Source organism: Papaver somniferum, chromosome 7 (genome assembly GCF_003573695.1).
Source record: "Papaver somniferum cultivar HN1 chromosome 7, ASM357369v1, whole genome shotgun sequence".
NCBI classification, from domain to species: Eukaryota; Viridiplantae; Streptophyta; class Magnoliopsida; order Ranunculales; family Papaveraceae; genus Papaver; species Papaver somniferum.
The window spans coordinates 25170938-25193792 of NC_039364.1; the positions used below are offsets into that span (position 1 = coordinate 25170938).

The window sequence follows — 22855 nt, forward strand, 5'->3', positions numbered from 1 at the left end:
TTCTTCGGAATAGGAAAAAGACTTTCGAAGTATGCCGAGGATATAAATCTAATTCCCCTCTCGTGTCTAATTACAGGAATTGAGGAGTGGAGCTCAATGGTTTCCTCCTCCTTGGAAGTCATGCTTTTCCAGTTGTATGAATGAAGGGAGAGAAACGGAATCCTCGTCGTTCCTTGGTAATATACTCCAGGTTTTTCATAGCTTTCCATGAGAATTTCCTCCGTTCCTGGGATTGGTAGAAACTCGACCCACCGTGCAATATCCCATTGAAAAGGTAAGTTTATAGTTAGCTCAGTCCATGTCTGGATACAACTCCCAATGCCGCCAGTACCATCAAGTAACCATAGCTTGACAGTACTACGATCACGTTGTCTACATAACAGAGCTAAACGATCATTCACTTCTAATAGAACAACAGACGGATAAGACCACCAGCCCGTATGCAAATCACAGTCAAGCGTGGCGGATTTCGGGACAATGACTTTTCTGAACTTCTCATGTCCAACATCAAATGCCACTATGACTTTCTCTTCTTCACTGTTATGGCTATTCAAAAACTCCGCAGTGATCCAATATACAGAACCATTCGCATAGACAGATGCTTCTTCGACAATATGATAATTATCAGGTACCCGATCATCAATAATTCTCCAGGTGCTATTTTCACCTACAGTCAATACCTCGCCACCCACACAAGCGGAACCTTGCTTTTCTTTATTGTATAAAGTCCATATGCAAATCACTTTGTGTTCCTTAGTGGCAGGGTCGAATCCAAATTGATAGACTGGAAAACTGCGATGGTCTGTGTTTTTTTCTTTAGCGAATATGGAACTGATCAGCGGAGTTGTCTGTCGAGTGCTGATATTGTGCATTCTAATGCCAGAGAATTGAATGATGCCTAGCAAACCGTTTACAGGTTTTAAATATCGAACATAAAAACAGGGATCAAATCCCACCACCCTCGTCTGACTAAAGATCCTAGGTACGACGCTTCTTCCCTTTGTGCGATACCTGGAGCTGTCAGAATTCGGTGGTATTGGCATCGCGAAAAGGAAGCATGGGAGTGATTTTGATCATGTAAATCAATAAAGTATGAATCATGCTGAATTAAAGATAACCACTGCTTGCTTACGCACTTGAATCGCAGCAGAGTTTTCACCGGGAGTCTGCTTAGTATGTCGCATACCATCTCCACTCCGATGGAAACATGACGGTGGCGGCTCTTATTCTTCTGCTTCCTCCTCTTCACTGTCATCATCTTGAAGATGAATTGGGTGAATTTTGAAGCAAAGTTGAAGCTGTTTTAGTGTAGTTGAATCAACAGCCTCCAACTAAAACCCTAGAGAAATTTTGACGGGATTCATGTCTCAATGGCTAGCTTATTTTTTCGTTGACCTGATGTTTAAACTAGCGCTAACTTCTATGTGACTGCGAGAAGGTCGTGTAAGTTTAGCATACATGGAAAAAAAATAAAAATAAAATTGCGTATCATTTAAAAGTATTACTGATTACCGTAAAAAAAAAAAATACTCCACTTCCCTTTTGGTTTTTAAATTTTGAAAAGATCATGATAAAATTTTAAGTATTTGCCACAGAAAAGTGGTGCATCCTTATCGAGGGCATAGTTCACTGACTGAAGTTTCATTCACGCTCCACTTCGCTGCTTCACCGTGACATAAAGGCAACTTGGGCTCCGTATGCCTAGTACTAGCAGAAAAAAATGCAGGTGCTGAAGGTAATTCGTGATTCGTTGCAGAGTAGCTGTTGAGCATTAAGACAACCGTGGGCATTGAGGGTCTATCTGTAACATTTTCTTGAACACATAATAATGCAGCATGGATGCATTTCACCACTTCATTTCTGGAGCATGTGTCTTTCAAAGTTGAGTCTAATATTTCTATTGCAGATTCATTATTCCAATGTCTCCATGCCTGCACCAGTTTCTCCTCAGTTTTATTATCCATCCCGCGCGTAAACATAAGTAGAGAAGATTAGATGCAAAAAAAAAATATGTTATTTGATACTCACATAGCTTAGAAGGTCCCGTGCAATATCTGATTTATGAAAACTGCTGTTCCTCTGTCCGGAAAGTATCTCTAAAACTAAGACACCGAAACTGAAAACGTCTGATTTCACAGAGAATTCGCCATGCATTATATACTCTGGAGCCATGTAGCCACTGCAAAACCCAACACCCAAACGAAATAGGAATATAACAGTCTGTTCTGATACAGTTATGAAGGATTACATGTTCAATGATTCGAAGTTTATACTTACTATGTTCCAACTATTCTGTTTGTACTAGCTTGAGTTTGTTCCAGCACAAAAAGCCTAGCCATGCCAAAATCTGCAATTTTAGGATTCATGTCCTTATCTAATAATATATTGCTAGCTTTGAGATCCCGATGGACGATTTTAAGTCGAGACTCCTCATGGAGATAGAGAAGTCCTTTTGCTACTCCGACTATTATCTTGTATCGTGTTTCCCAATCCAGTTGTGTGCGTTTAATCGGATCTACACAAATATTAAACCGCCATTTCAATCTAGTAGAAGTTCCTCTATATCAAATTATGCTGATTGAATAAGAATAAACAGACACAGAAGAGGATACGAACCGAATAGGAATTGGTCAAGGCTTGCGTTTGGCATGAATTCATAGATGAGTAGTTTTTCTTCGCCAGCTAGACTGAAACCAACAAGCTTCACAAGATTCCTGTGTTGAAGTTTAGCTACTAAGGTAACTTCATTCTTGAATTCTAATTCACCTTGTCCGGAATTTTTCGACAGCCTCTTCACGGCTATTTCTTGCCTGTCAGGAAGTGTACCCTGAGGACATCAATCGAAAACAAAAAAGGAAGTTCCATTACAAATTATATTGTACGTTTCAATTTACAAGGAATTTGTACTAATTTTAGTACCTTATAAACAGAACCAAATCCACCTTGTCCAAGTTTATTAGCTTCAGCAAATTTGTCTGTTGCAGCACTTATAGCACTGAAGTTGAATTGCAAGGATTCTGTGCTTATTATCTCATCATCGACATCTTCATGAGGTAAACAACAATATGAAGCAGCATATATATATCCTGAAGTGTCATGTTTAAGGGATAGCTAGCTACTTACAATCAAACTTCTTTGTCTTCGTTTTCTTTCTCCAGAAAAAACAACAGCCAATGGCGGAAAGCACTGCAATAGCCAATGGAAAGGCTATACTGATAGCAAGCTTGGACGAGTTCCCTTTTGCTTTGAGAGTTCGAGCTTCGAGAAAATGAAAAGAAATTCGTTTTGTGCAAGGAATAATGTGTTTTTGAGTTCATTATTCACAAGAAGTTACACTTCTATTTCTGTTAGGCTAAAGTGATAAAACGAAGATTATCAGATAACAAGGAGTACTACTTACAGTTTGGTTTAACTGTATTTGTTGACGATGTTGGTGATACAAGAGGAGCAGGAGAAGATAACTGAGGTGGTGGAGAAGTAATGATAGCAAAAGGATACAATTCATATCTCCAATTACAACTAGGTCTAATAACTCTTCCACCTCGTTTCCCATCCCAAAAATTAAAATTTGGTATTTCAGATATAGCTCCAAAAAGACATTTATAACAACCACCTGAGGGTATATCTCCTGTACACTGTACTACTCCGTATACTCTTCGATAATCATCTAAACTTTCATCTCCAGCAGCAAAACCATGATTAGTCCTAGCTTCTTCAGCTATGCCAACCAGTAAATTAAGTCTAAACTGATCTGCATCAGTAGTAGCGTTAATAAGGTTCGATAAGTAAATTCCTGGACTGTCTTGCATAGTACCAAAGTAATATTGATTAGAATACCTTAACATACATACATCATACCAAATAATTGCTTCTTTAGAAATTGGACATCTCTCATCTGTAATAATATCTTTAGCTGCTGTTTTTTGACACACTCTTAACAATCTTCTGATGAAGTATCACCTCTGCACTGTAAAGATCCATATACGATATCCCGGTTTCGCCCAACTGTGTTGTTGTAGAATCCATAATTGATAACTGAAGTACTGGCTGAGGAAAGTGAAGGAAGAAGAAGGTTGAGATTAGTTTGAAAAGTACTGTTAGTGGTGTAATTAGCTCCCAAGCAAAAATGATAAACATACACTGGTTGTGCAGTGGTGTATTGTACGGTGATCAGTAAGCTAGAAAGAGAAAACAAGTAGATGAAGATGATAATTACTAGATTAAAACAACCCATGTTTTTGTTTCTGATGATCATGTTTTTCTATTTTATTCTCTAATAACACCTCATAAATCTTCAAGAATGCATGGGCTGTTTGGCTTTAAAGTCTATGAAGACTGGAGAAATCATTTTAATCTACTAGTTTGAAGATTACGCTCAAGTCTTGGTGGACTAGTCATATTAGTGCAAAAAACTCGTGGGTCAATTTGAAGATTATACTCCGTATTCTGTTTATCTGTTCGACTATTCTGGCCAGTTTCGTTGAACTGCTTGTGATGTTCATTTCGAATTTTTCGACCATGTTTTCCGAAAATGGTCCCCACAAACAGTGAGAATAAACTCAATTAGTCTCTGTGCGTTATCCCCACGGACGGTGATGGAAGTGTGACAGTGAGTGGTTATGTGGCACGTGAACGATCTACCGGATCGTGGGGCTAATAGCTGCATCTTGCTGAACACATAGTAAACGTATTCGGGAGCTTCTAATCACTTTACTCGGCGGATGGATGATATTTCTTAGTGTTGCATCTAACAGGAAATGGCTCTAACATACCATCCATAGGAACTCAATTATTCAGACATGGTTAGAACTGGAAACCGTTAATGCAATTGAATCTGCAATACAGTACCTGCAGAAGCGTGACAAAACTGGTTTGAGACTTTGAGTTAGTCAAATCAGAAAGCACATACCATTCTTCTGAAATTAGATATTTTAGGTTACAGTTCTATGTACATTGGTATACTCAAAATAGAATCAAGCTGAGATATCCTCAGCTATGTCCGGAAAAGTGCAACAACAAAGATAATGTGATAGGATTTGAGAATGGCAACTTCAGATGTCGTTAGCCACCGAAGACATTTTGGAATCTCCCAGTGCACCACCAGCAGTAAGCAATATTAATATACTTGACCAAAGTGGGAATGCAACATTAACTTTCTTAGCCCTGGGTTCACTGCAGCAGTGAGCCAGATTTATACTCACAGGAACACTCAATTTGCATATAATATCATCATTGAAGTTTCTCATTCTCACTGCCAAAAAATGAGATGTCACCAAGTATTAGTAGAAGAGTACATCACAAGCATTACCAAGCATCTGTAGATTGATAGGAGCATTATGAGTGGAGTTCAGCACGCATCTGATGGACAAGTATTTCCTCAATTGCATCAGCAAAGTCTGGCAAATTCTGCCTTCTTTTTACATCGAGGGAGTTCACCAAATCCTAACGAGTCAAGAATTCAGCGATAGAATTTGAGTAGAAAGGAAAAAAAGAAGACATAACATGCAAAACGGTTTCTTCTAAGAATGAGCATCAACCAATACGACCACGAACGGAGACTATTGAGTAATAACAAACTACAAACACAACTCACCTGGACCTTGCAGAGAAAGCTCAATGAAATCCCCGTGGAATGATTGTCTGAGGCCTTCAGAGATATCAGCTTCAATGGGGAATTCATTGTTGGCCAACCTTCAGGTATCCTTATGAACGCAGCAATTCCCCCAGGCACCTGAGCTACTACCGTCTCATCTTTGTCTGAGTACTCAAATGAGTATCTGCAGATTAACAGAAACCAGTACTAGTTTAGCATGGCATAGTTGGGGTTGGATATTCTAGTCAAGAAACTATAAATGATGTCATGAAGCAAGGAAGTTGAGAATCGTTTGACTGCCAAAGATCATTAGCATATAACTGTGATACCCTGATTTGGATGATGGGATCTAGAGGGATACAAGAGTCCTGACGGGAAAACGAGATGAACTATGTTATCTGATCACTTTCAGAAATCCAACAACGCAACATTAATCGAGTCTTATGTAAATAATCTAAGTTATTGAATCTACGGCCGGAAAGATCTTTGCATCACAACCAATAAACCTGTTCATTTGTAAGGTCGATGTCAACCGGGAATTACCATCTCTACAGAAGAAGATGGATATGGTGAACATCTCTGTCCAACTTCTAGTATTTCTTTATCTTTTTTATGAATGTCAACCTCTAGTATATTAGCGTGGTGTCTTAAGGAATTTCTCAGCTAATATAACAAGTTGAGCAAACCCGAGTATACCCCATTATTAATAAGAAACGTGATAATTAGGGAAGCAGTCAATCAAAAGTCTAATGAGTAATTCAAACAGAACCCCAAGTAAAAAAAGAACAAAATCATTAACTTCATTACTAAGATGACCCATCCCATCTACAGGGACTGGCAAAAGTTCTTCATTTTGGTTTTCTTAAAGCCTTATATTATATAACATCCATACCTTGATTTACTAGCTTCCTCCACTAGCAATTTCCTTAGACTGCAAAAGATGATCCGAGTCTGCACTTTTCGAATAAACCATTCCAGAGAGGACCTATTCTTTGAAACCGGCAATGAAAAAGGCATCCTGCAAAATTTGAAGTGGTTAAATAATCATGAAGCTCGAACCATGACTCTCTTTGTTTCTTGAGTTAAAGTCTACGTTTGTTTTGAAGAAGCAAAATACTGTGTAATATAATTCCATGACTAGCACAAACAATCCAAGAAGACACGCTAAGTTGAGAAACAAAATTAAAAAAAGTGGCTGGTCATGACTGGTCTCTGTTACTAATAAAAGGTAGAAGGAAGAAAGAATTTAAAATGTGTCCGGAATAGTCCCATGTGGTTAATTAGAGACTAGTGAACCCAAAACACAATTATCTGGCTCATTTTAGCTCATAGCAAGTTAGTTTTGAGTTGGATGGCCTCATGGCCACAAACTTAACACAATTGAAGCTTAATCCCCAAGACCCAAAGAAAAACTTTGCCTTGAAATATTATTCTGCATGCTGACACAGATAAGTAATAGGACTTTCAATCTAGCCTCTAATATGGCAAACATTCACTCTCTTAGTCTTTAACGTCCCACTCTGTCTCTACCTAGTAACAGAAATAAAAAGATGTAACACAAAGTAGTAACAAAATTTTAGATGAGCAGAGTGAAGTTACAATACGGATGTCTACTTTCATGTTCAAAAGTTTAAATAAAGTCTGGCAAAACCTGCCTATTTACATGGATCTACACATGATGCATTATCCCCGTTATGGCTAAGTTGAAAACCAGGATGACTGATTTCAATAACTTTACAAATAAACTGGATCCTTGGGTGAATGCCATAAATTCGTTCTAAACGCCACACTGATCAATACAATACTCTGACTTGATAAGCATTAAAACCATCTCAAAATACGACACTGGAATGGAGATGTAAAAGGAAAGATCTTGCTGCCAGGCCTAGCATTTGAAGAAAAGCATAACCATTTATGCCTAAGGTATGATAAATAGCAGCTCGACAGCAAAGGCATGACATACATGACTACGTCAATGGACCAAAAAATAAAGTCGGAATGGCTAGTAGGATCATAGACATCATCTGATCAATGAATGCCCATACCACACTAAGTCCAGTCAGGTATAGAAGCCCATTGATCATCCGTCCACTTGAATCACATAATCCATAGATATTACGTATTTTTATGACCTAGGAATTTACTTAAAGAATCGAAACTAAGTAGGAGACAACATACCTTGAACACTTTACAGCTTCAACTACTTCGCCTATGAATACATCATTTGGGGAAATCTGGGCATGTGAAAATGGGTACACAGTGACAAACGAAATGAAAAAATAAGTAAATGATAAAGGTAAGAAAATGTAAACTCAATAAATACAACAGGCATATTAACACATAAAGTAAAGTATTTTGCAGTGACAATTGGATCCTGATTAGCAATTTGGTCCAATGGAGTACTACAATTGGAAGAAAGGAACTTGGGCAAGGGATTCTTTCCTTCTGTAGGCAATATTTATGAATCACTACCTATTGTGGATATTTGAGAAGCGGAGGCTTTTCCAAATGCTAGGTAGGTGTTACAAGTACAAGAAAGCTGGGGAAAAATAGACCACCTACTGTTTACCACTTCTTAGGTTCACTTACTTGGAATTACTTTTCATTAGATAAGCAATTGCTTGGGTAAAATAATTTGGATTGACAAGAGCGAAACTCCAATTGACGAAACCCCTAGGCAGGAATTGATGGTACAAGTCAAACTGCAACCATTTTTCTAAGAGAGAGGAAGGTTGCTCATAATAATATAAGATGTTGTGTATATATCTAGGTACTGTTCACTTTCAGATATTTTCAATGTCAGACACAGGGATCGTGTGTCTGAAAATCATGGACAGTACAAAGGTACTTGCACATAATAATATTTGTGTTGTTGTGTATATATCTTTGCGACCCATAGTAATGTCTGCAAACAATATATAATTACTATCTAATGACTTGCCTGCATATGCAACAGAATTATTATTTTATTTTTGTTCATTAAGAAGAAAGGAATTGGTTTAGGTGTAAAGAACAAAGAAAAACAAGATTTTATGAGCCAGCTTAAAAAGGAAATTTTGGGAAAACAAGAAGATTCTTGAGCAAGGTTTTAAAAAGCGAAAGCATGGGGCGAAGCGCTGCGAAAGCGTAAAGCGAAAGCGATCTTTTTGAAATATATAATAATATATATAAATAAGAAGTTATCAACCTAATAAAAGAAAACTACGAAGTTCAGACATAATGAAAGGAACAATTAGACTAACTAAGCATATGTCATACTGATATTGCATATTCTACCCAAGAGCTATTTAAATATACTAGCCACGAATGTCTGCATCATTCATATCATCATGTAGATAGTCGTTGTCATCATGATCATCATGCCCTATAAATTAGGTTTATTAGTATTTAGTTAGAAAATGTGAAACAGGCCCTACTGGGCTTCAAAGGCCGACTTTTCACTTTCTAATATAAACCAATTCGTAAAGCGGCGCTCTAGAAGCGCCTAGGACCTCAAGCGCAAAAAAGCGCCTTAAAGCGCGCCCCACAAACGCCTTTTTAAACCATGTTCTTGAGAAATGAAACTAAAAAGGAGCACCCTAGTTCTAAAATACAGCAAAGACTAATGGTACATTCCAGCCTAGTCGCATTTTCTCAAAATGAATTGCAAGATGGGACTAAGGGCACGCCTAAGTATCATGGTAGGAAGAGATCATAACGATTAACATTTCTTATTCGGTGGTGATGGCTATGTAGAACAACATACCTCTGCCTTCTTTAACTCCACAGTCCCATCCATTAGTTCTATTAGCAACTCATGGTTTGTGATAGATGATTCTGTAGTGTATTCAGGGGTCTGTCTATACAAAATTCCCTCCAGGTTTGGAACGAATGTCTTCACTGACAACCTGATGCAGTTCCCTTCAAATTCAATGACTTTAAGACCAGATAGCATGTCCTCAATCTGTACAGTAGCTTCAAGCCTGAAATTCATGAAAAGTTGTAAGCTATTGAACCAAACCAAGAAGGACGTTTAAAAAGTGACACCCTAAAGATAATTACCTTTTATTTATACAATCACAATCCTGAAGAGAGCTTAATGTAGCTTTTGTCTTCTGTAACTGATTATCAAGATCCCAAACCTGAAGATGATATAACATTGGTTACAAATCCTAATTCAAAAGGAACCATAAACAAACAAAGTCAAGGTTCTACTAAACAACTACCCTTCTCTTGGACACTCAGCTTTCTCACTACTAGATGCAAAATATAGTTGGTTTACAGAACTTGTCATTATCTGTCTCACAAAACATGTCTGTTCATGCTTTCAGTAGAGAGCGGGAAATAGTTATTCAAAAGTAAAAAACAGTTCATGGCTTGGTTACTTTAGTATAGTTAAACTCTGCATGACATGTTCAACTCTATACTCTATAGTGGTTTGAGCATCATAAGACAATTGCAGTTCCAGAACTATGCAAAGGACTTCCTGATGCAAATGTAAACTTCTGGTGTAGAAGTCACAGTTTGGCGGTTTTATACGAGTTAGTTTTATCAATGTGGCTCTACAAGCAGTCAGTCAGAGTTTTATTGGAAAAAAAAGAGGTACTTCGACGAAGCAAACAGCAACATACATATTAAGATAAAAATGGACCTCAAATGAATAGTCTTCATGTGTATTCATGCGACTCCCTTGATTTTCTGTTAATATGGTATATTCGCCATGTGATTCATCAATCCCCTAAAACACATACATAATGCATCAGGTCAGAAAACCAAAATTTATTCATCAATGAAATATAGTTTGTTCTAGAATACGTTGAATGCTGACAACTACATCATTGGGTGTTGAACACGCAGATTTCTACTCTTGATCAAGTTTTAGAGAATAGACAATTGTGGCTGTGCATATTGTCTCCAAGCCTTAAACCCTACCACTGGACCAACTGGCACAGGCAGAGAAACCCTCCTTAAGCACAATGTTGCAAACTAGCAGCACAAGTCTTAATTTTCCTACAAGTCAGACGACCTATGTGGTCTAAAGAACAATCATAGGTGCATCTTGCACAACCTTCTCAACTCTAAGGGAAAAGGTTGATTTCATAACAAGAGTACCGATTTTAAAAACTTATCTCTAGTTGCTAACTTGAAAGACACAGAAATCAAACAAAAATTTTACTTTGATCTTAAAAGATTAAGAGCACTCATGACTCATCATCTCATAGGGAATAAGCTTCTGCAAATCAGCCAAGTGTTTTCTGTCGTATTCTGAGTGCTAAAATTTTATACCTCATTACAGAAGGTCGCCTTTGGCTTTACCATACACTGAGGTTCAAAAGTATTGAAACACTAACCTGTAATTCAGTACGATACAAAGAATGTTTCAACTCTTCAAGACCCGTCGCAAATTTTTCAGAATAATCTGCAGATACAAAGTAGCTAAGTTACCACTACAACACAATCTAAAATTCAACTCTAATGACAATCCATAATCTAACCTTCTCTAATCGATTGCTCGAGATCGTCGTTTTCCTCAGAAATCTTTAGGATTTCAGCATCAACCAAGTTCAGCTCCTTCTTTGCATGTTCAACATATGCATCTACATTTAAGCATTTCACTATTCTAAGCTAATAAAACCATAACATGAATCTAATGTCATGTGAAAACACCGGGAAACAATGAAATACAATTTCTTTGTTTCTTTCTTTTCAAAATTACACAGTATTAACATAAACCCTAAACCCTAAAATTACTGAAATCAAAAGAACTCAAACAAAACTCTGGAGAGAGAGAGAGAGTTAACCTAAATCTTGGAGCGCTAAAGAGGTAAAATCCAAAAACTCCAAAGTGGTTGGTTTGATTTTGCTCTGCAAAACAAATATAAGTAGTCATAAATCAATACAGATAATGAGATGAAGAATCAATGAAGTGAGAAAATAAAGAGAATGAAACTTACTTCGAATTCGAAAATGAAATCGTTTATTAGTTTCTTCTCAGACTCAGAAGTGGATTGCACTTCAGATACGTCGTTGAAACTTCTCTCAAATTCCGATAACTCGTTTATTCGACAACGAATGGACTGAAGATCTAGATGTTGGGACGACGGGACGAGCGTTTGCAGTTGATTATCATCCCCCATGTTGAAGAATAACCTTTTTTCAGCTAAAAAAATGAATTTTGAATAAAAAAAAGTGGGAAGCAATAGATCTCTCTACAACCGTTTTGACTTCTTATCGGTTTCTATTGACCGCTACAACCGTTTTGACTTCTTATCGGTTTCGCGCTGTGAAAAGGGGGAAAAAACTGTATTCTGATTGATCTAGAAGTTAGAACAGGGTAACACGGCCGTTACAACTGCTTTTTATCACATGCAAGGTGTGGGACTTGCGGTCTTGGTACCTACAACTGCAGCTATGGGTGTAAATAATACCCGAAAATACTCGGTCTACCTGTACCCGTCCGAGCCCGCCTGTACCGAAGTAGCCCAAAGCCTGTTATGGCCCGTCATGGGCCACCAGGCCTGGCCTGGATTAATTTATTGGGCGGTCTCGGGCTTTGCGATTAATTATGATGTCCGGCCTGATACCCGGCCTGGTGCCCGGCCTGAAAGCCTTCTATGTGCCATTAATCATTTAATATCCTCTTAAAAAGACTTAAAAGTTACCATTTTATAATTGTCAATTTTGTGTCAAGAAAAATAAAATATATAATTGTTTTTTTACTTATAATTAACCTTTTCAAAACATTAATGGTAATATATTTTCTTATTAGAAAGTTTATTGTACTCTAATTAATTAGTTACTATAGGCTAAAATTAAAAATTTGTCAGTGTAATTTAAATATAAAATAATACTATCACTTACGATATGCGATGTTGGAAAGGAAAGGATATCGTATTTAATACCGTTCATTTGAAAATTTAAACTTAAAAAAAAAATAATCAAAATAGTGGCCTGTCCGGCCCGATCTGGCCTGCCCGTATAAAAAGCGGGCTTTGGGCGGTCTTTGGGTAACAAATTATCTACTTGTGCCCGGCCTGTCCGGCCTGAATTTGTTTACGGGCTCACAAATATTAAGCCTGGCCTGCCCGGCCTGTCTTAGTTTTTGGGTCGGGCGGCCCGGCCTGCCCGAATTTACACCCCTGACTGCAGCCACGATTAAGCTGTTGTATAGAAAGAAAAATGTGGAAATGGCAGGTTTTCTTTTTTTCCGGAAAATGGTCTCGGTTAGGGCTAAATTTTCATCAATGAAACTGCGTAATGTTTTCTAGAAGAGTCCATTGAGCTCGCGCTTCAAACTCCTATCGTTGAGAAAATCATTTTAACGAGTCCAGGAGTAGTAACCCCCATTGCATTATTTTGAGGAAAATGAACTAATAAGCTAGGCAAAGTTCTTATCTAAATGCCTTCATTGCTTTTAGAAGTCGCATCTTTAGCAAGTCTCTCACCAACATTATTATTAGCTTCTCTATATCTTTGGGAAAACTTCAGACGTTTGAAATAGCCTTTAAAAGTGTTGGTTTCACTGACGAGACCCCAAGTATTTCAATGCGGTTAGGAAATCCCTTTGCAAAGCTGAATTGCATATTATAAATCATTCTTCACCTTCAAGTCAAGTATACCTAGGTTCATAGCCAAACGAAGCCCATTTCTAATTGTTAAATTTGTGCAATATTATTTGTGTTCTTGAAAATATATTTACCGTAAAAAGCAACAAAATCTCCTCCTCCGCTATTGATAATCCCTCCAATATCTGCAAAATCATCACCATTAGCGAATCCATTAGTATTTAGTTTGTATAAACCAGTACTAGGGACATTCCAAGCAATATGTATCTCATGTTTTTACTCTCAAGCAATATGTATTTACTTTCTTGCTTCACTCTCTTGTTTGCATGATGATACTCTCTAGCACTTTGCAGTGATTTAACAAGGACCCAGGGAGCATGAAATTTAGCATTTTCAAACAAGAACTTATTCTTGTGTATCCAAATACTCTATAGGATAAAAGGACAAACATCCTTCAATTTAATACCTCCAATTTTAACATCAATGGAACATTTTGTTTTTTTTTTTGATAAAGTCAGGAGAAAGGGGTTCAAGATCAAAGTGAAAACCAATTATGTCCTTGAGCTTTCTCCAAATGGGCCAAGTACAGGCACATCCAAAGAACAAAAACACAAGTTTCAATGTCCTTATTACACAACATCGAACTTGGATGGTTACCAACACCTTTACGATATAAAGACTCATTCACCTTGAGCGTATCATGGCATAACTGCTAAAGAAAGAACTTACATTTAAAAGGGCATCTCAGTGCCCAAAAGAATCTCCAATCTCTATTAAGAGTTTGAGAATCAGTATTACTTACATGAACATGCTTATAAACATCTTTTATAGTGACACCCTAAGGGCTACTTCAAGTCCATATAAGATTATACTGAAAATTAGAAACATCACTTATAGGAATGGTTTTACCTAAATCATTATGTTGCCGAAAAATTTGCTAGCAAGTTTGTCAGTATCCCAATCATGTCTCGCTGAATCAATGAACTCACTAACAGTTTTCCTGGAAGATAGTTTACATCTATTTGAGACATAGAAGCAATCGATCAACTAGTGACCCAAGGATCCTTCCAGAAATCGACATTAACAAAACTTCTTATATTCCACCTCAGATTATACTTTATGGCATTCCTTCCTTTGACTATACTCCTATAGCAAAGAGGGGAGCTAGACTTACCATCAGGGTCCAAGAAGTCCTAATTTCTAAAATACTTAGCCTCCGACAGCTTAGTCCTATAACAATCAGGAATAGAGAAGACTTTCCAAGCCATTTTAGCAGGGAAAGCTAGGTTATTCAACTCTAAATCTTTAATACCTATAGTTCCAAGATCCCTAGTCTTACAAACAGTTGGCCTATTGATATTATGCATGCTTCTATTTTCTTTATCACCTCCTCGAAAGAATTTTCTTATATATTTAGCAATTTTTCTAATCAGGTCGTTAGGAAGTTTAACAACAGACATGACATGATAAGTCAAATGATCAATATTAGAGCAAATTTTAGTGAATCTACCAGCAAGATTAAGATTTCTGGACTTCCATCCCTGCGTTTTATTCCTACTTTTTTAGCAATCTTACTAAAAGTTATTCCATTAATTATACCCCAGTGCAAAGGGATATTAAGGTACTTACCAGGATTCATAGAGACTTGCATCCTTAGAGCATTAGTCATGCCTCTAGTAAAGCTTTTTCCCAAGTTTGAGGAGGTAAGTAAAGTGGACTTACTGTTTTGATTTATGTCCAGTCCAAGAGCATAAGTCATCTAACAACAATCTAAGATTCACTTCATTTTTGTAAGAAGCCTTCAAAAAAATGATACAATCATCGACAAACAAATAATGAATAGCAATATTATATTTGCAGTTTGGTTTTTGACAATGAAAATCGATAAATTGATTACATGTACAATAATTGCATTGATGGTCTCACTAAGTGGCCAGCTTCACTCTTATAATTTTCAAGATTTAATGGTGATAAACAACGAGGAATATTGATTCAAAGTCATTTTCAATTTCTAAATTAAATTATCTTTAATTTATTACTTGTGTTGCAACTTGTTTTGAGTAAGTTTTTTATCTTGTGCATTTATATTGTATACACTATTGAGAAACTTGAGGTATCACTCGTGAAATTCTAAGAGCATCACAACACTATTTTCTTACTTTGGAAACAACGTTGAGGTTGAAAATTATTTTAATAAGGATGAAGAGATGAAACCAAACAAAGAGCTTTACCAACTTAAGCCAAGTCATGGTAGTAGTAACTAGACGTGGACTATACCCTATGTTATCATCAGGTGTGGTATGTGTGTCTATAAATCGATTATGGACATGTTTAATGACTAGAGTTTGTTAGATATAACATCAGTTATCAGTTATCTTATGTGTGCCTTAACAAAAACACCTTATATCTGTTGTCAAAAAAAAAAGAAAAAAAAGAGAGAGACTTATAACTTGTTGTATGTTTGTTGGCTATTACATTGAGTTGTTAATTAGCTCGGTACGATTTTTATTCAAAAATTAATAATTTATTAAGACAAAAATATCAAATTGGTTATTCTTACCCACTCAATTTGTAAAGTCAGTACGGAAGTTGTTAGCTTGGTGTTTTAACAATGTGGAATACTTGTTAAAAATTGAAGGCAAAGAGGATGTAATACACACAAAAATGATAATCATTAGACACGGACTACTTTCTCTAGTGAGCATCAGATCCCAGTAATGACGTTTGCAATATGACTACTGGATGCTCTGTGCATCCTGTCACATCTAAAATATCGTCTTGGCCACAATAATGTTGCATATAAACCATGCCAGCTGAATCGAAGGCTAACACACTACACACTAATTCTGTTTCTGCAAAAATGTTACTATAGTAGGATTAACATTTACGTAGGTGAGTTACCCCAACACTTTTTACAGTTGTTTTTGTAGAAGTTTTTCTTGGTGCTGGCATGTAATTGATTAGGTTTGGTGATGTAAGACTATTGGAACAAAATAGTCAATAGGAGCCAATGGTATGTGATGTACAATCAGCCATCTTATTCCATTTTGAAGTATTGCAAGTTTTCCCATTTTTGACTCCAAAAGAGAAGTCTTTGAATAAAATGCTAAGAACTATTATAGTCTACAAGTAGTGAGCACGTGCGATGCACGTCGGAGACATTACTTTTTCTTTTTTTCCTTCTGTTTCTTAAAAATCGGTACTTTCATTTTATTTTCAAATTTTGCTTATTATTAGGTAAAAATGAAAAGTGTAAATATCACTTTTAATGAAACTGAGGTAATCACTTGTATTCCAAACTATAATCTATAGATTCTTCTAAGTAATTTTATAGTGTATCTAGTGAAATATTTGATTTGAGTATCATATAGGTAACATATAAAAGTTACATAGGCTTTTTTATAGTGACTCCCTAAGGGGTACTTCTAGTCCATATAAGATTATACTGAAAATTAGCAACATCACTTATAGGAATGGTTTTACCCAAATCCATTATGTTGCCGAAAAATTTGCTAGCAAGTTTGTCAGTATCCCAATCATGTCTCGCTGAATCAATGAACTCACTAACAGTTTTCCTGGAAGATAGTTTACATCTATTTGAGACATAGAAGCAATCGATCAACTAGTGACCCAAGGATCCTTCCAGAAATCGACATTAACACAACTTCTTATATTCCACCTCAGACTATCCTTTATGGCATTCCTTCCTTTGACTATACTCCTATAGCAAAGAGGGGAGCTAGACTTACCATCAGTGTCCAAGAAGTCCTAATTTCTAAAATACTTAGCCTCCAACAGCTTAGTCCTATAACAATCAGGAATAGAGAAGACTTTCCAAGCCATTTTAGCAGGGAAAGCTAGGTTATTCAACTCTAAATATTTAACACCTATAGTTCCAAGATCCCTAGTCTTACAAACAGTTGGCCTCTTGATATTATGCATGCTTATATTTTCTTTATCACTTCCTCGAAAGAATTTTCTTACATATTTAGCAATTTTTCTAATCAGGTCGTTAGGGAGTTTAACAACAGACATGACATGATAAGTCAAATGATCAATATTAGAGCAAATTTTAGTGAATCTACCAGCAAGATTAAGATTTCTGGACTTCCATCCCTGCGTTTTATTCCTACTTTTTTAACAATCTTACTAAAAGTTATTCCATTAATTATACCCCACTGCAAAGGGATATTAAGGTACTTACCAGGATTCATAGAGACTTGCATCCTTAGAGCATTAGTCATGCCTCTAGTAAAGCTTTTTCCCAAGTTTGAGGAGGTAAGTAAAGTGGACTTACTGTTTTGATTTATGTCCATTCCAAGAGCATAAGTCATCTAACAACAATCTAAGATTCACTTCATTTTTGTAAAAAGCCTTTAAAAAAATGATACAATCATCGACAAACAAATAATGAATATCAATCTTACATTTGCAGTTTGGTTTTTGACAATGAAAATCGATAAATTGATAACATGTACAAATAATAGCATTGATGGTCTCACTAAGTGGCCAGCTTCACTCTTATAATTTTCAAGATTTAATGGTGATAAACAACGAGGAATATTGATTCAAAGTAATTTTCTATTTCTAAATTAAATTATCTTTAATTTATTACTTGTGTTGCTACTTGTTTTGAGTAAGGTTTTTATCTTGTGCATTTATATTGTATACACTATTGAGAAACTTGAGGTACCACTTGTGAAATTCTAAGAGCATCACAACGCTATTTTCTTACTTTGAAAACAACGTTGAAGTTGAAAATTATTTTAATAAGGATGAAGAGATGAAACCAAACAAAGAGCTTTACCAACATAAGCCAAGTCATGGTAGTGGTAACTAGACGTGGACTGTACCCTATGTTATCATCAGGTGTGGTATGTGTCTCTATAAATCGATTATGGACATGTTTAATGACTAGAGTTTATTAGATATAACATCATTTATCAGTTATGTTATGTGTGCCTTAACAAAAAAGCACCTTATATCTGTTGTCAAAAAAAACAAAAGAGAGAGAGACTTATAACTTGTTGTATGTTTGCTGGCTATTACATTGAGTTGTTAATTAACTCGGTACGATTTTTATTCAAAAATTAATTTTATTAAAACAAAAATATCAAATTGGTTATTCTTACCCACCCAATTTGTAAAGTCAGTACGGAGGTTGTTAGCTTGGTGTTTTAACAATGTGGAATACTTGTTAAAAATTGAGGGCAAAGAGGATGTAATACACACAAAAATGATAATCATTAGACGCGGAATACTTTCTCTAATGAGCATCACATCCCAGTAATGACGTGTGCAATATGACTACTGGATGCTATGTGCATCATGTCACATCTAAAATATCGTCTTGGCCACAATAATGTTGCATATGAACCATGCCAGCTGAATCAGAGGCTAACACACTACATACTAACTCTGTTTCTGCAAAAATGTTACTATATTAGGATTAACATTTACGTAGATGAGTTACCCCAACACTTTTTACAGTTGTTTTTGTAGAAGTTTTTCTTGGTGCTGGCATGTTATTGATTAGGTTTGGTGATGTAAGACTATTGGAACAAAATAGTCAATGGGATCCAATGGTATGTGTTGTATAATTAGCCATCTTATTCCATTTTGAAGTATTGCAAGTTTTCCCGTTTTTGACTCCAAAAGAGAGGTCTTTGAATAAAATGCTAAGAATTATTATAGTCTATTTTGAAGTATATGTTTAACATTAATAAGTATTTAAGGTCCGTTTGGCACACAAAATTTTGGTACTACACGTAGTTGCAACTACAAGTAATTGGATTACACGACATTGCAATCATATGTAATGGGATTTTGCTGTTTTCCACGTTTATGAGGAAGTCTAACACATCCTATCAAATCTTCATCTTCATCCTTCAGAAAAATCAAAGTAAAGCTTGATTCAACTATATCTTGTTTCCATAGATTTAATGGAAACTATATATGAAACCAAAATCTATACTCTCAAAAACCGTATCACAATTCATGTCAAATATCGAAATAAGTATGATGGATCTTGATATCCAAATCTTTCATAAACATGAAATCAATTCTTAAGGTTTCTGACTTTTGGTTTAAGGCTTTATAAATTCAAATCTATCTCTTTCTAGTGTAGCACAATATATAGCAGAAAGAACTGGGAGAGACATAGAGAGAGGTGGAGAGATCTTTGATGAAATCCTAACATGGTAGTTTCATTTAATGATGAGAATGATGTTTACGATGAAAACCCAAGTTTCATCTATCAATAATTAGATCCAGTACTGATGTTGATGATTTTCATTTTGTAACTCGTGAAAACTTGAGAAAAATTAGTTAATCTTCAGAAGAAGAAAAATGGAAGACGAAGAACATGAAAATAGGGATGAATAAAAAGATGGTCAAAATTAGTCAAAGGGCGTAGTTAAAGAGTGTAGTAGAGGGCGTTATTGAAAACCCATGTCTAGAGGCCTGCATTGAAAGTAGCCTACTGGAGGTAGTCCGACTACGAGGGTAGTTCCTATGTCGTGTATTTGGGACATGCCAAACACTGAACTTCCTAATGCAGTCTCCTATATATTACACCCATTGACTGCACTCCCTCCTCCAACTACGCCATGCCAAACGGACCCTAAGATGTTAAAGTTCTCCAAATATTATAGACATTGGATTTCCTTTGAAAAATATGAAGAAAAAAAATAAACGAGATTATTTTTAAGTTACCAACCACGAAGACACTAACATTATTATCGTTAGATATTATCATTTATCAAAAAAAATCCTATATATAATAAGAGAAAACTGATTATTTTTTAGATTAAATAACTAGGTTTTACTGTTTGATTGTCTCTTGGAACATCCAATTCAGTATCACCTTATCATTTGAATCATGACAACAAAACTACTTAGAAAAAAAAATTTAAAAAAAAAACATGTCAACAAAACTTTTTTACCATATAATTGAACTTCTCACAAGTGTGGAGTCTTAAATACACCGATAAAATCAATAAGAATGATACATTGACATAATTAGAATAATATTATTTTAATACTTTAGCGGCATTTTTCTTATAAAACTCAAACAACAATGAATTTGAAACTTATATTTTCTTTTGACATATTCCTCTTGTAAATATCTATATTCCTACTAAAAATGAGGGCATCCCGAGATATGAAACTTCACCATCCACAAAGTTCGATTTTAACCGTTATTCTTCAGCGATTGATTTTCAACGTGGTAGATGGTGATCTTCTACATCTCAGAATGTGCTCATTTTTAGTATGAATGTATATCTTTATAAGAGGAATGTTTCATTAAAATATTAGCTTCAACTTCATCGTCGTTTGATTTTTATAAGAAAAATGACGCAAAAACATCACGACAACATCATTCTAATTATGTCTTTGGATCCTTACCCATTATCTTACAAATTTATCATGTAAAATATACACCAATATAAACATCTTTTTCTAATTTTTTCTCTTATTCGTAAAAATCAAATCTTATACTATGGACTAAAAACTATTTCCTTATGTGACAACTTTTTTTTTATATTAAAAAGATTTTACCGATAAGATGGGGCTAAAGACTTTTTTTTTTAAAGGAGAAAGGTCAAAATTCATAGATCATAAAAAAAAAAAAAGAATACCATAAAAGAGCGCCTAAAAGTATCTCACGGGAAGGCCTAAGCCAACACCATAACAAGAAAAGAAACCAAGGGAGGGCTAAGGCAACTCCGAATACAAATAAAATTAGTTCTACTATGGAAAAACAAACCATCGATGAAGCATAAAAGAAAAACAAAAGCCACGGCAAGCAGTTTTTTGCGGTCTGTTCCATTTCATTGCTTCTTTTATTGGGGATTCGTCTATTCCATTTTAGCTTTGAGAGTTATTTATTCGTTTTCTTAATAAACTTATCCTCATAAGACATGAAATGATAATTTTTGACTGAATCCACATCTGAAAACTCTTCACTGTCCCCCTTACAATCTTCGATAATAACTTTTTTACGGTTTGTTGGCCAATGAAAACATCTTTGTTGACACTACCTTCCTTAAAATCACTCAACATGATAAAGGGGTTATGAGTACCTACCTTCTCAATTGTTCCGCATCTAACAGGAGAGCTCTTGCTACTTGTTCTCAAATCCCCACCGTTATCACAAACATCATTTTCTATCTTTTCTGAAATGTTCCTAGACAAATTTTTCTTTATATCTGTTAGAGCATTGCTCGGTCGACCACGCATGTGTTGCTATCTCAAGCATGTTTGTCAATGTTTGTGATCAAAACTATGAGTCTTGATTTCTAGTCTACATAGCTAAGTCTCGGACTAGGATATAAAAGTGTAGTTGAGCTCAAGGACTTCATGGCGACTCATCATACAACGACGAAGATCTACTCAAGGAACCGTGGAACTTCATCAACAAAAAGGTATGTGGAGACTTGAACTTATCTATCACTCAAAAGTCTATCTATTCTATCTCCTACTTCTTATGAGACAAAAAGTCGTATGCTATATAGACTGGATCATACACATTTGACATTTCGAGCTGAGTATTCACTACTTATCTTTTTCTCGAAATCGTGTGTTGGTAAAGCGTTTCGCTTTGATCAAGTTTATCTTCACCTAGTGACGAAAGTCATGAAAAGTTTCAATTACTTTGAGAATTGCTCTGACGTGAAACGGTCTGTGAATAACGGCTATATAACGTCCTCTGAGAATGTCTCAATGATTAGAATAAGATTTTAGATTACATAACCATGTATTCCATAATCCGAAGTTTTCAAACTTTGTTGATTGAGAGAAACCGGAGGAATTGGCTTTTCCAAGTCCGCGAACTGACGGAAGTTCTCTTGCCGAGAATTTCTGCTAGGATTTTTCAAAAACTCGTTTGCATGTTTAGTCCGCGAACTGGCGGAAGTCTCTTTGCCGAGATTTTTTGCTGAGTTTGGAAAACTCTTTTGGTTGCTTTAAGTCCGCGAACTTGTTTGTGAGCTTAAGTGGTTATGATCTAAAGATGTGCTCTGAACATGAAACTTAAATTACTAAGGAATGCTTTATACAAACCGTGGCTATAAAGTTCATGAGCCGATTCATCGAATCAAATCATCTTTGTTTCAATTGTGTCTTCTGTAGTTACATAAGATCTCATAGCAATTGAACAACTCTCTAACTAGTTCATTTGAGTCAATTGAACTAGTTATGGTGAAGAAGAACTAGGTTAATATAAATTGCTCATATGGTTAACCTTTTGGGTTACTATGTTGAACCAACATACACGTACACGTTTGGGCACGGTTTTCACAAACCCAGTAAACGTATATCTCAAGTGTGTGTGAGAAGCTAAGTTTTCGATCTAACGGTTGAGAAATATTAACTTGAATCTAAATCAGGTTTTCATCTAACAGTGAATATTGATTGCTTTGTAACTAAGGCAAAACCCTGTTTTGAAGACTATATATAAGAGACATCTAGCATTGGGAAAAAATAATCCCCACACGTTCGTGTGATACTAGTGCGCTCGCTAGAGTCGATTCTCCTTTAACCTTTGGTTTTCTTCTCTAAAACCAGGTTAACGACTTAAAGACTTCATTGGGATTGTGAAGCCAGACCGATACTACTTTTATCGTAGTTGTGTGATCTGATCTTGCATCTTCTATCGTACGAGTACAATCCTTGATTGGATTGAGATCGAGAGAGTTCTCCTATAGACAAGATAAAG

The 22855-nt window shown here is 35.9% G+C and overlaps 1 protein-coding gene and 1 pseudogene across 2 annotated transcripts; both read right to left on the reverse strand.

The window, feature by feature from the left end:
* Nucleotides 1-1610: 1610 nt before the first annotated feature.
* LOC113294390 lies at nt 1611-4303 on the reverse strand (annotated as a pseudogene).
* A 588-nt stretch (nt 4304-4891) lies between these two features.
* On the reverse strand, nt 4892-11723 carry LOC113296735. Of its 2 annotated transcripts, none has more exons than XM_026545062.1 (11): nt 11527-11723; nt 11374-11437; nt 11068-11169; nt 10924-10991; nt 10224-10310; nt 9635-9714; nt 9339-9555; nt 7772-7827; nt 6486-6611; nt 5594-5777; nt 4892-5413 (listed from the first exon to the last, which is right to left on the reverse strand). In XM_026545062.1, the coding sequence occupies exons 1-11, from the start codon at nt 11707-11709 to the stop codon at nt 5387-5389; spliced, it is 1194 nt and encodes a 397-aa protein (XP_026400847.1). In that variant the 5' UTR covers nt 11710-11723; the 3' UTR covers nt 4892-5386. The 2 variants fall into 2 exon arrangements, with proteins under 2 accessions (XP_026400847.1, XP_026400846.1); XM_026545061.1 differs by having other exon boundaries at nt 4892-5442.
* Between the last annotated feature and the right edge of the window lie 11132 nt (nt 11724-22855).